This window comes from Sander vitreus, chromosome 17 (genome assembly GCF_031162955.1).
Source record: "Sander vitreus isolate 19-12246 chromosome 17, sanVit1, whole genome shotgun sequence".
Lineage (NCBI taxonomy): Eukaryota > Metazoa > Chordata > Actinopteri > Perciformes > Percidae > Sander > Sander vitreus.
Genome location: NC_135871.1, coordinates 4829287 through 4842219, shown reverse-complemented (window position 1 = coordinate 4842219; position 12933 = coordinate 4829287). Strand labels below are relative to the sequence as shown.

At 40.8% G+C, this 12933-nt stretch overlaps 1 protein-coding gene across 7 annotated transcripts in view; it reads left to right on the top strand.

Moving 5' to 3' along the window:
• piezo1 (piezo type mechanosensitive ion channel component 1 (Er blood group)) overlaps positions 1-10479 on the top strand; it is a 188845-nt gene extending 178366 nt beyond the window's left edge. For 6 of the 7 annotated variants that reach the window (XM_078272468.1, XM_078272469.1, XM_078272471.1 and 3 more), the window contains 9 exons: positions 735-882; positions 2755-2943; positions 4221-4313; positions 4962-5134; positions 5500-5622; positions 5724-5803; positions 6335-6521; positions 7181-7322; positions 7894-10479. In XM_078272468.1, coding sequence (XP_078128594.1) covers positions 735-882; positions 2755-2943; positions 4221-4313; positions 4962-5134; positions 5500-5622; positions 5724-5803; positions 6335-6521; positions 7181-7322; positions 7894-8022 — 1264 coding nt within the window. In that variant the 3' untranslated portion in view covers positions 8023-10479. The remainder of the gene's footprint in view (positions 1-734; positions 883-2754; positions 2944-4220; positions 4314-4961; positions 5135-5499; positions 5623-5723; positions 5804-6334; positions 6522-7180; positions 7323-7893) is intronic. The other variant, XM_078272473.1, reaches the window with a different exon arrangement.
• The last annotated feature ends 2454 nt before the right edge of the window (positions 10480-12933 follow it).

Below are 12933 nucleotides of genomic sequence, written 5' to 3'. Positions count from 1 at the left end.
AGTCAAACGGTGCTGCCACTACTATTTTAGTGATTTAAAATGAAGTCGAACCTAACTTTGACAGCTGTAGGTCAGCTGATAAGAGCTGTCTCCATGAAGCTCCGAGCTGAGCTCCTATAACTCGCGACGCAGTTAGGAAACCAGAACGGGCTAACCATTAATAACATAAGCATTTTGGTTCGGTGGATGTTTATTTTAAAGTTATGTTACTAAACTATTTCCCATCCTTCTTCCAATTTCCAGCCGCATGTATGTAACGTTAGCTCACAATGCCTTGTGTTTGTCACTCCCGTAACTTATTGTTCATCAGACGTGACGTGAGAAGAGAAAGATTAGCTAACGTTAGCCAACCTATTAAACCTACCTAAAAAAAATCTCATTCGAATAGTAATTTCAGCATTTGAATATTATTGATTTTCTACTACTCAAATTATATTTGACTTTCGGGAATTCGTTCCAACAGCCCTACTGTTTAGTAGAATGAACATTTGAAACAGACGTTCCAAGAATCAACTATGTGTGTTAACATATTATTTTATATATATATATATATAATTAGTTTTCTTTTAATAATGAGATCTACAATCCATTGGGAACTGTATGTGTGTCTATAATGATAGAGATTAGGTCAACCTTTATTTACTAAAGAAAACTGAGGGTGTTAAATGGGTCAAGAATCCACATATAGTATGTTGACAGTATGATATGGATGTTGTGCTTCTGTGTGAGTGTAGGTTTCGTCTGGTGCCGTTCCTGGTGGAGTTGCGAGCGGTGATGGACTGGGTTTGGACTGACACCACGCTGTCTCTGTCAAACTGGATGTGTGTGGAGGACATTTATGCCAACATCTTCATCATTAAATGCAGCCGTGAGACAGAGAAGGTATGCTGTGTATGAGTATAGTGATATGACAGCAAACCAAAGGACTTCTTCTGGCATAAATGCACTTGGGGAATGAAAACTCAATGAAAGAGGAAACTCCTCAGAATCAGCTGCAACAATATGTGCAAACAAAATCTTTTCATTATAAAAAAACTAGCACCAGTCTCAAAATTTTCCGACGCTCATTCACTTCAGTAAAAGCCCACATGATACATGAATTCAGCATTTATTTACTGTTTCGATGTGATCGATTGGCAGACTCCAGGGAATTCGAAGTTCGCTTTGCAACATGTAGTCATCTTGTTTTGAACTATATTGCACTATAGATTATAAACTAAAGCATCGCTCTCTGTTTACAATCTGTGATCACTGATCAGTATTAATTTATTATTGACATCACATCCTTTTTTGTGGCTGAGTTCAGGGCAACTTTTCATTGAATAGAAGGCTAATGTGATCGTACCTTATACATTTGGTTAAATTTGTGGATTAAATGTTCAAAATGACACAGTTTTGATTTGAATTACCTCATGGTCTTAGCCCTAGAGCCATACTTAGGATAGTCTCTCTAAAATACAGCAAAAATGTGTTCAGAGACGACACCTTGTCGTAAAGCTCTGCGTAGAAATGTTTTTGTACATTCTTGCAACTGATGGTGTTTTTAAACGTTTAGTGTTGTTATCTTAGACTGTATAAAAAATAATTGAACATTTATTTTCCAACCTCTCACACAAAAACCTCTTTTGTTCAAAAGTATTATCACTGTAAATTTTGTAAAACACACTTTTAAGTGTGCAAGCCAAGGCTAATTAGCTAGTTAACATGCTAATAATGCTAACATATAATGTTAAATAAAACATTAGAATACCACTCACCAAAAGAACTGAAGCATGGACTTCTTGGAGGGTCTGTTATACAATAAAATGCACAGCAAGACATATTATGCGTCGTATATTTGCTTGAAAGTTGTCAGAAAGGCAAAAACACGGCTGGGAGGTCAAGTGCAGTGACTCGGATTAGCTTTAGCTGAACTGACAGGGACACCAAGCAGAGCTGCAGCCCAGGGCTAGCCTCGTCTGTCTCACTACATGCACCTGTCACTCAACTTGGCCACACCCTTAATTATGTAGAAGTTTGAGCCTGAATATAACTTAATCTGATGAGTTATAAAAAGAAAATCACCCCCCTCAGAGTTGTCATGAAGGATAAACTTAGCTATAGAGACCAAAACCGTTTTTTGAACCAGGCTGTAAACATGTTCCATTCTGCTGTAAAATGGGGAATTTAACATGGGGGTCAATGGAAATTGACTCACTTCTGGAGCCAGCCTCAAGTGTTCACAAATGTTTAAGCCAACTGTGTGTTTCAGTGGATCAGTGTCATAAAAGTGACATCAAAAGTGTCTCTTTCCCTTAGGTGCCTGGGTAGCTTAGTTGATAGAGTGTGAAGAGGTTTATTCCTCGATGCAGAGGCCCATGGTTTGAATTCAACCTGCGGCGATTTCCTCCATGTCTTTCCCCTTTCATATCTAAGCTGTCCTAGTGATTAAAGGCGGAAATGCCCAAAAAATAATAATAATCAAAAAAGTGTCTCTTTCCTTTTTTGGGCGAGGTGTTGCAGCTCTGATATTGCCAATTTCATCTATGAATCGCTCTCACCTGGAACCAATTTGCATTTGGAGTCCCTACCAGGGGCCAATGCCCCCAACAACATAGCTCACAGGGACACAAAAAAAACCCAGTGCCTGTCTTCTAAATTATGGTTAACATTTCATTAACATTAACATATGTTGTTTTTTAACGAAAATACTCAACATTATAAGTTTAAAAAATAAAATGTATTAACTCTAAAAATAATATTTTCTACCCTCAGAAATACCCACAGCCTAAAGGACAGAAGAAAAAGAAGATAGTGAAATATGGCATGGGTGGACTCATCATCTTCTTCTTGATCTGCATCATCTGGTTTCCCCTTCTCTTCATTTCTTTGGTCAGATCAGTGGTGGGTGTGGTCAACCACCCCATCGATGTCACGGTGACTGTCAAGCTGGGAGGATATGAGGTAATCAGCATTGCATAAAACTCTTCTACTGTCTCTTAAAGTGCCCATATTATGAAAAAAACACTTTTCTGGGATTTGGGGTGTTCTTTTGTGTCTCTGGTGCTTCCACATACATACAAACTTTGAAAAAAATCCATCCATGCTGTTTTGAGTGAGATACAGTTTCTGAATGTGTCCTGCCTTCAGTTTCTGGGTGAGCTGTTCAAAATCGGCACGGCTTGTGACGTCACAAGCCGAAACGAGCTGGCTAACCTTTTAGCATGCTAACGCTAATGCTAATGCTAGCATGCTACCTCGTTCTCAATAGCAAAGCACTGCTACAACACACACAAGTTCACCATAATCTACAAAAGAATTACTTACATGTGCGCCTTCATTTAGAAGTCTCCCAGCTAATCCTGCCTTGTAACTGACCGAAGTTGTAGAAACAGCCTTTCTTTTACTGTCTATGGAGCTAGCTAGCTGACATGATCTACATCTGAGCTACTGCGCATGTGCGAGTGCAATCAAAGATAGTACAGAAGAAGAAGAAGAAAAGAGGTCTCACTCTGTAGCTAAAACAGAGACCAGCTGAAAAGAGGATCTGCAGCAGTGAGAGAGAGGGGTGCAGTACAACAAAAATATGGTGTTTTTTTGAAAATTAAACCATGTAAACCTATTCTGGTACAACCTTAAAATACAACTATGAACCTGAAAATGAGCATAATATGGGTGCTTTAAAACAAACAAATACGTTATGACTACTCGAAAGCTACAACTATGGCATTTAATGTGATTTGACATCAACAAAAATCGAAACCTGCTTTCTTTCAGTGGGTTAAATTAATAGACAGTACACAGCGATTATTTTAGATATGACTTCTTAATACATTTATAATTTGCTTGGTCTTAATCTAAAATGAAATCACTTTTCCTAAAAGATTAAAACTGGCATGTGATACATTTCCACAATGATGTAATCAGGGTTATTCCAGTTATAACTCCATTTAATTCCAGTTATTCCGATTGTAGTTTTTGAGGCTGTAGTTGTTCCAATCATCTGGCAGGGCTCAAAGAAGTAGGTTTACCATGCATATCCCTGATTTCTTTATGGAAAGATTAATTTCATTCACGGATGTAAATGAATTCAGTAGCAATGGATATTTACAGTACAGCCAAATGGAATAGAGGCAAATGTAAAACGCAAATGACACAGTGTGACACAAGATATAAAAGCGTGACACAGGATATAAAATGTGCATAATCCACTGGTGTATTTTTTGTGTGTGTATGTCTAGTCCCTGTTCACCATGAGTGTGCAGCAGCAGTCCATCCGGCCGTTCACAGAAGCTCAATATGACCAACTAACCCAAAAATTTGGAGACAATGCGGTTCGTACTGATTTCAGTTTGATTTCTATGTCTCGTCTGTCTATATGTACTGCTACTATCTGTCTTTCCTGCTGTCTGAGCATTGTAGTAAATATAAACTAATTATCAGACTGGTTCATTATTTGAACAGTTCTGTCATTCTGTAAGATTTAGTAAAACAGACCTAAGGAGATGACAATGAAAGTGATATCATTCAACATGTGTCAAAATTCTGTACCTCTATAGAGTATCCCAAAACATGGAGCTGCAGGTTCTGGTAGTATTTTTTACTAAGTGTACTTTTAATGATAACCTCAAACACAGGAGACTCTGGGACGAGCAATTGATACTACAGGGTTTTGTTATGGACGTGTTATAAATGTTGAAAAAAACAAAACCTCTAAATGAAAGTTCCATCACACACCAGGATACTAGGGTTGACACTATTTTATTAGCAAATTACAATTTTAAAAAAAAGGTCTTAATTATGCGTTTCACCTGTTTCTTGCATGCCTTTTCCTATTTTAGCATGCTCACCTCTCACACATGCTCAGTTGTGTGTGTGTGTGTGTGTGTGTGTGTGTGTGTGTGTGTGTGTGTGTGTGTGTGTGTGTGTGTGGATCTCTGTAACTGTTTTTCATGCATAATTTCATGTGTTTGTGTATCTAGGTAGCCATGCAGTTTATCACTCTCTACAGTTATGAGGATATCGTGACCGCCATGATAGAAGGGAGTTCAGGATCGGTATGGAGAATCAGCCCTCCCAGCAGACAGGAAGTCATTAAAGAACTACTTGGAAGTCGTGTTGACCTAACACTACGTCTGGCCTGGACTTTCCAGAGGTAAGACCTTTGCTCTCCTTATAAAAAAATCGCACTATACTATTAGACATTATGCATAATTATCACCAAACTAACTGGGTAATAAATAACAATGCTGCGCAGCACACTTTGCACTGATATAAAGTAAACTGTACACTATAGCAATACGCTGATGATGGTGAATTATGGTTGAGTCTGACAAGAAGTCAGGAGTCTGAGATATCATAAAAGAGCCACCAAACATATAAAAGCTGTACATCTTTTTAAAGAATCCCTGTTATACTAGTTTTTAGCATCATATTTGTACTCTTGCGGTCTCTTAGAATAGGTTTACTTGCTAATTGTATCTGCCTCTCTGTCTGTCGTAATGCTTCTGTCTCTGACAGGGACCTAGGTAAAGGAGGGACGGTGGAACACACATTTGACAAACACTCCATAGACCTGGAACCCGGGAACCCAGTCAGAGCAGATCTGGCCTCACTACTGGTTGGCAATCGCACTGAGCCTGTGTAGGTTTCCTCTCTGGAAGGGTGTTAATGTCTATACAAGTGTTTTGTGTTTTAGTTACATATAGTTGTATCTTACAGATGGTGTCTTGTCTCTTTCCCAGGCATGTTCCTAGTATGTTCCCTAACTACATCCGTGCCCCCAATGGAGCTGAGGCCAAACCAGTTACTCAACTATATAAAGGTCAGAGTTCATTATGTAAAAATGCATTGCAATATAAGGTTTTTTCATAAAATGAAAAATATTACAGGCAAAATAATTTCCATTAGTCATGGCAGGGACAACCAAAACACCCAAATGAGTTATAGCCTGCTTTCTTTACAGTACTGTACAGTAAAGTACAGCACAGAGTAACAGTTCTAGCAGGATCAAGTCAGAAGTAACAAACAGGTTTCCACAAGGACACATGAATCCACTTGTTAACATTAAAATCATTATATCACTGACAAAAGTAGCCCAGTGTCTTTATCACATTTAAGGATATTTTCTTGCTGGATTAATTTGACCAACTTGGTGTCACAGAGCACTTTGTGTCTCACAACAATAACACCACCACCATGTCTGTTTAGGCGTTTGCAGAAGGATAAACACTAGATGGCAGCATAGCGACCAACAACCTAGCGTTATAATCTCAGATTGGAAACCAGCATTTATATTTGCTATTCACACCTCAAAGTGTCTGTTAATTAACACAGCTGATTGGCTGTCTTGTAGGTAATGAAGATGGTTACCTGAATATAACCCTGTCACTGATGAGTGACAGGTCACTGAATGGCAGTGGGAACCAGGAGTGGTGGGACATTGCCATTGCGGGCTGTGCCCCCTCCTGTGGGGTTCTGCCCATGGTCATATTCAATGATAAAGTCAGTCCACCCAGCCTGGGTTTCCTGGCTGGATATGGGTAAGGAACCTACACTTGCAAACATCACATGGGTTGGATATATACAGTTTTAATATTCATAAAAACATCCATAAATGGATTATAAATCCATAAAGGAGCCATTTATAACTTGGAGCGCTTGTTTCTGGCAGACCTCTATTTTTGGAGAAAAAAAAATCCAGTCTTGTGCATAATATTAAATCTTTCCTGTGTCACTTTCTGCGTGTTTTTTCTCGTAACAAAAAGTAGTTTGTAGACCAGACATGATCATCATGGATTTCTCCTGATAGAAAATGTTGTAGTGTGTGACACAGGTAATTTATAAGTAGCAGCCCTGTTCAAATAGATTCGGTTGGTTGATAATCTGTCAGTTTTGACGTTTCAAGCAATTAAGTGTCCTGTTTCAATCCATCCATCAGTGATTTCAGTTACGCAAAATGCAAAATTACATTCCATGACAGTGCTGTGTTTTTCAAACATGTACGACAGCTTAAGTAATAGTTGCATTCAGGCAACTAAAACGTTTTGTTTATGGTTAAGATTAGGTTTTAATATTTTTCCATACTGTTACCTTCTGCACATATTTTTAAACATAACAGTTGTGATTTGTTTGTTTTTTCACACTTTTTGAATGTAAATATTATTTTCTTCTCATTACATTTTCTTTTCTGTTTTTCCAGGATCATGGGTCTGTATGTGTCTGTGGTCTTAGTCATTGGGAAGTTTGTGCGGGGCTTCTTCAGTGAGATCTCCCACTCCATCATGTTTGAGGAGCTGCCCTGTGTGGACCGCATCCTGAAGCTCTGCACAGACATCTTCCTGGTTAGTGTACAGTGTGTGCATACTAACATTCTGTACATGCGATTGGGTAAAATAAGTTTTTTTGAATAAGCAGTTCTTAAACCAAGAATTATGGAATATTCCCCTCATTAGCATAGACTTTCCGTATCTTTGAAATAATGTGTTCACAATAGGGATGTAACGATGCATCGTGAATCAGTTAAAAATCAATATAAATGTGTAAAGTTTACAACCGGTTGAGAAAAAAATTTAATCGAGATGCAATTTCTAAATGGCCTAGGGCGTAATCTACTTTTCATTTTACTTGTTTGACTTCAGACGTCACTACGTATTTTTAGTTTATTTATTTGAAGAGATTTTTTTTCTATTTTTTAGTTATTTTGATGTGGGGTTTATTTAAAATAAAATTTGACACACATCTATTGTTTTGCATAATTTATATAAAGGAATATTTTTCAGTCATTTCATTCTGTTTGAAAAATCGTATCCTGAACTTTAAATCGTGTATCGAATCGTTAGTTGAGTGTATTGTTAGTCCAAATCATGTCTTTGTAATCCTCTTCACAAACTGAAATGTTTCTATGTGATTCAGGTGCGTGAGACAGGAGAGCTGGAGCTGGAAGAGGAACTTTACTCCAAACTGATCTTCCTCTATCGATCTCCAGAGACTATGATCAAATGGACCAGGGACATGCACAGCCAAGACCAAGACAGACACTGACTGTTAGGTTGTAAAACACAGTGATATCTGAAGCACACTGCAAAGATGTCCAGGGGACAGCACAAGGAAGGCTTCTTGAGAACACTCCTTACCAAAGTGGACTTACAGCCAAGGAGTCCCATGAAAGGAGTTGTACACTAATAGACACACTGTATGAAACATCTCCTGTTGCTGTTGCATCTTCAGAGCTGCCTGAGCACTTTCATCAAACCAGCTTACACTACAGACTATTGAATTGCAGTCCCACTGTGAGTGGGATGGCTAGCAGCTGGATGTCTGTCCTGCAGGTTTTGGACATGACTCCCCTGGAAGGCAAAATTAACTGTGTTAATGGTCAGAGATTAAAGGTCAAACACAAGAGACAGAAATGAGCCACCCAGGTGGAGTGACTGTGTGGCTGAAACCTGAAACTAATTGTAGGTTAAACCATCTGCAGTTACTGTATTAGTATGCAGATTGATTTGAAAACATGCCATGCTGTCAATCAAAATTCCTGTAAAATTATTGTACATCATGAACAACATCTGTTTGACAAACAGGTCTGATTGAAAGGGTAATTTTAGGTTATATTTCCATTGGCAGAAGTAGCCAAATTCTAAGTTTGGACTAATCAAAAGCAGCTCTTTCAGTTAAAGGCTGGAAAAATATGTGGCATATACACTAAACTTCCAAATTAAAAAAAACATCTGTTACTATGTTGTTGGCTTACAGACCAAAAACTCATCAAACTCATTGTAATATGATGGCCCTGAGAGCTCAACACACTGGAAATTAAGAAAACACTGCAAATAGATCAAACAAGCAAAAAAAAAAAAAAAAAAAACATCCTCACCAATATTACAACACATAGTTAGCTGCAAATAGAGAAAACAACCAAATACAGAAACATGCTGCAAGAAGCTGAAATAACAACAGAAACTGTTTGCAGGGGGCATGGGGTGAAGACGGCTGGGACACGGTTGTTGTTGCCATGGTTTTTGGCTTATGCAGTTATTGAAACCAGCTATCTGTCAGTGGTGTTGGAAAATATGCTAAAATGTAGTTATGTTTATGTTTTGGTTTATTTTGACATTGATAGCATTATTCAAATATTATTGCAGATGTCTGCTTTTAATCTAGTGTCAGCCTTTTGCATATTATTAGCCTGCCAATTAAAGCAATCAGACGAAATTAGGGCTGCATCTATCGATTATTTTAGTAATCGAGTATTCTACCGATTATTCCATCGATTAATCGAGTAAGCCTCAACCTGTTGTGTGTGCTAGTAATTTCCTCCGTGCGGAAACACAGTGAGCTGTACAACCTTAATTACATTGATTTAACGAAGCTTCGAGGCAAAGAATTTTGTTTCGGGAATTTTTTGTAATCGAATTAGTCGAGGAATCGTTTCAGCCATAGACGAAATACACACAGTTACGTGTAGAACAGGCTAATGTTATGTTAGCTGGCTATAGTTACTATGAGAATTTTCACCAAGTAATATTTAAGGCCAAAAATAAATTACAAATGGTTTAATTAATGTAACTTGGTATGCATTACATTTTGGGGTTATTTCATTACTTAAGTTTACCGTACTAATTTATGTTGTTATACTGTTGAAAGATATGGCCTACAAGTTTTATTATTAAATACAATAATTATTCCACCATCATTTATAGCACTTTAAATATTTTTTTATTTACATGTGTAACATTTAAGTTGCTATTTTATGACCCTTTAGCCTAAGAGTAATTTTAGTTAGGCTGTCTGTCATTGTTTTGTGGGGGACAGGTGGGAGTGTAACAGACTCAGAGTTGAGCGAGACAGTTGAGTGGAGAGTCTGCTGTGAACAGAGTAAAGTTGGGTGTTGATTAAAATTATTCAAAGAGAAATTAATTAAAAGATAAAGAATTTGTAATGAAAGAACCGGCAGCAGTTACTTAATTGTTAACTGATAAAGCAAAGTGATTTTATTAGTCATAGTAATTTAACTTGCTGAGAAAACCCTAATGTTCGTGTGTGTGTGTGTGTGTGTGTGTGTGTGTTAACTATTAACTAAAGTGTTAACTAATTGATGTTTTTTTTTATTTGCTGGCATTTGGTCTATTTGCATGTGTTTTCTTAATTTGCTGTGCGTTGAGCTCTCAGCGTTGAGCTCTCTCGCTGTATTGTCCAAAAGAAATAGGTTTTTGATGTTCCAGACAGCACACTGCAGTTTAATTTTCTACCTGAAAGTGGAGATATTCTTTTTGTATCTACACTCTTAAAAATACCTAAAACTCAACTTCTTTTCTAAACTTTGAGATGTTTGTTGCTGTAACCTTTCAGAGAGAACACATCAGAAGAGGAATAATCATGTAAAGAAATCGAAGTGGCTGATACCAGCTGATGACTGTGAAAATGTCCACTGTGACAGCTTTCCTGGCTCACTAAGCTGTAGAGAAACTGGAGCTAATAAAGCATGTCTGTCTTTTGTAACTGGCCTGCCGTTTGTCTTCAAAATGTCTAAAGGAAAGTGCAATGATAATTCTTAAATTAACATTTCCACCAACTTTGACCTCTATGTGTTTTCCTGGGAAAAGAAAGCTTACGACAAACTTTTCTCCAAACAACTTAAAGAAAATCTTACATTTTGTTCAAGATTAGGAAAGATAAGAACTACGACAGAATGGGAAATATGTACACATTGCACCATATCTGCATGTTGGTAGGAAGTATTCCATCCATCCATCCATCTTCATCCGCTTATCCGGGGTCGGGTCGCGGGGGTAGCAGCTCCAGCAGGGGACCCCAAACTTCCCTTTCCCGGGCCACATTAACCAGCTCCGACTGGGGGATCCCGAGGCGTTCCCAGGCCAGGTTAGAGATATAATCCCTCCACCTAGTCCTGGGTCTCCCCCGAGGCCTCCTCCCAGCTGGACGTGCCTGGAACACCTCCCTAGGGAGGCGCCCAGGGGGCATCCTTACCAGATGCCCGAACCACCTCAACTGGCTCCTTTCGACGCAAAGGAGCAGCGGCTCTACTCCGAGCTCCTCACGGATAACTGAGCTTCTCACCCTATCTCTAAGGGAGACGCCAGCTACCCTCCTGAGGAAACCCATTTCGGCCGCTTGTACCCTGGATCTTGTTCTTTCGGTCATGACCCAGCCTTCATGACCATAGGTGAGGGTAGGAACAAAAACTGACCGGTAGATCGAGAGCTTTGCCTTCTGGCTCAGCTCTCTTTTCGTCACAACGGTGCGATAAATTGAATGTAATACCGCACCTGCTGTGCCGATTCTCCCGACCAATCTCCCGCTCCATTGTCCCCTCACTCGCGAACAAGACCCCAAGGTACTTGAACTCCTTCACTTGGGGTAAGGACTCATTCCCTACCTGGAGAAGGCACTCCATCGGTTTCCTGCTGAGAACCATGGCCTCCGATTTAGAGGTGCTGATCCTCATCCCAGCCGCTTCACACTCGGCTGCGAACCGATCCAGTGAGTGCTGAAGGTCACAGGCCGATGATGCCATCAGGACCACATCATCTGCAAAAAGCAGCGATGAGATCCCCAGCCCACCGAACTGCAACCCCTCTCCACCCCGACTACGCCTCGATATCCTGTCCATAAATACTACAAACAGGATTGGTGACAAAGCGCAGCTCTGGCGGAGGCCAACTCTCACCTGAAACGAGTCCGACTTACTGCCGAGAACCCGGACACAGCTCTCGCTTTGGTCGTACAGAGATTGGATGGCCCTGAGAAGGGACCCCTCACCCCGTACTCCCGCAGCACCTCCCACAGTATCTCCCGGGGCACCCGGTCATACGCCTTCTCCAGATCCACAAAACACATGTAGACTGGTTAAGCATACTCCCAGGCTCCCTCCAGGATCCTTGCAAGAGTAAAGATCTGGTCCGTTGTTCCACGACCAGGACGGAATCCGCATTGTTCCTCTTCAACCTGAGATTCGACTATCGACCGAACCCCTCCTTTCCAGCACCTTCGAGTAGACTTTACCGGGAGGCTGAGAAGTGTGATACCCCTGTAATTGGCACACACCCTCTGGTCCCCCCTTTTTAAAAAAGGGGAACCACCACCCCGGTCTGCCACTCCTTAGGCACCGTCCCCAGACTTCCACGCAATGTTGAAGAGGCGTGTCAACCAAGACAACCCCTCCACACCCAGAGCTTTAAGCATTTCTGGACGGATCTCATCAATTCCTGGGGCTTTGCCACTGTGGAGTTGTTTAACTACCTCAGCAACCTCCACCAGGGAAATTGATGCCAATCCCCCTCATCCTCCAGCTCTGCCTCTACCATAGAGGGCGTATTAGTCGGATTTAGGAGTTCCTCAAAGTGCTCCTTCCACCGCCCCTATTACCTCCTCAGTTGAGGTCAACAGCGTCCCCATCCTTACTGTACACAGCTTGATGGTTCACCCGCTTCCCCTCCTGAGGTGGCGAACGGTTTTCCAGAAGCACCTTGGTGCCGACCGAAAGTCCTTCTCCATGTCTTCTCCGAACTTCTCCCACACACGCTGCTTTGCCTCTTTCACGGCAGAGGCTGCAGCCCTTCGGGCCCTTTCGGTACCTTGCAACTGCCTCCGGAGTCGTCTGGGATAACATATCCCGGAAAGACTCCTTCTTCAGTCGGACGGCTTCCCTGACCACCGGTGTCCACCACGGTGTTCGTGGGTTACCGCCCCTTGAGGCACCTAAGACCCTAAGACCACAGCTCCTCACCGCAGCTTCAGCAATGGAAACTTTGAACATTGTCCACTCGGGTTCAATGCCCCCAGCCTCCACAGGGATGCACGAAAAGCTCCGCCGGAGGTGTGAGTTGAAAGTCTGTCGGACAGGGGCCTCCTCCAGACGTTCCCAATTTACCCGCACTACCCGCTTGGGCTTACCAGGTCTGTCCAGAGTCTTCCCCCACCCCCTGACCCAAC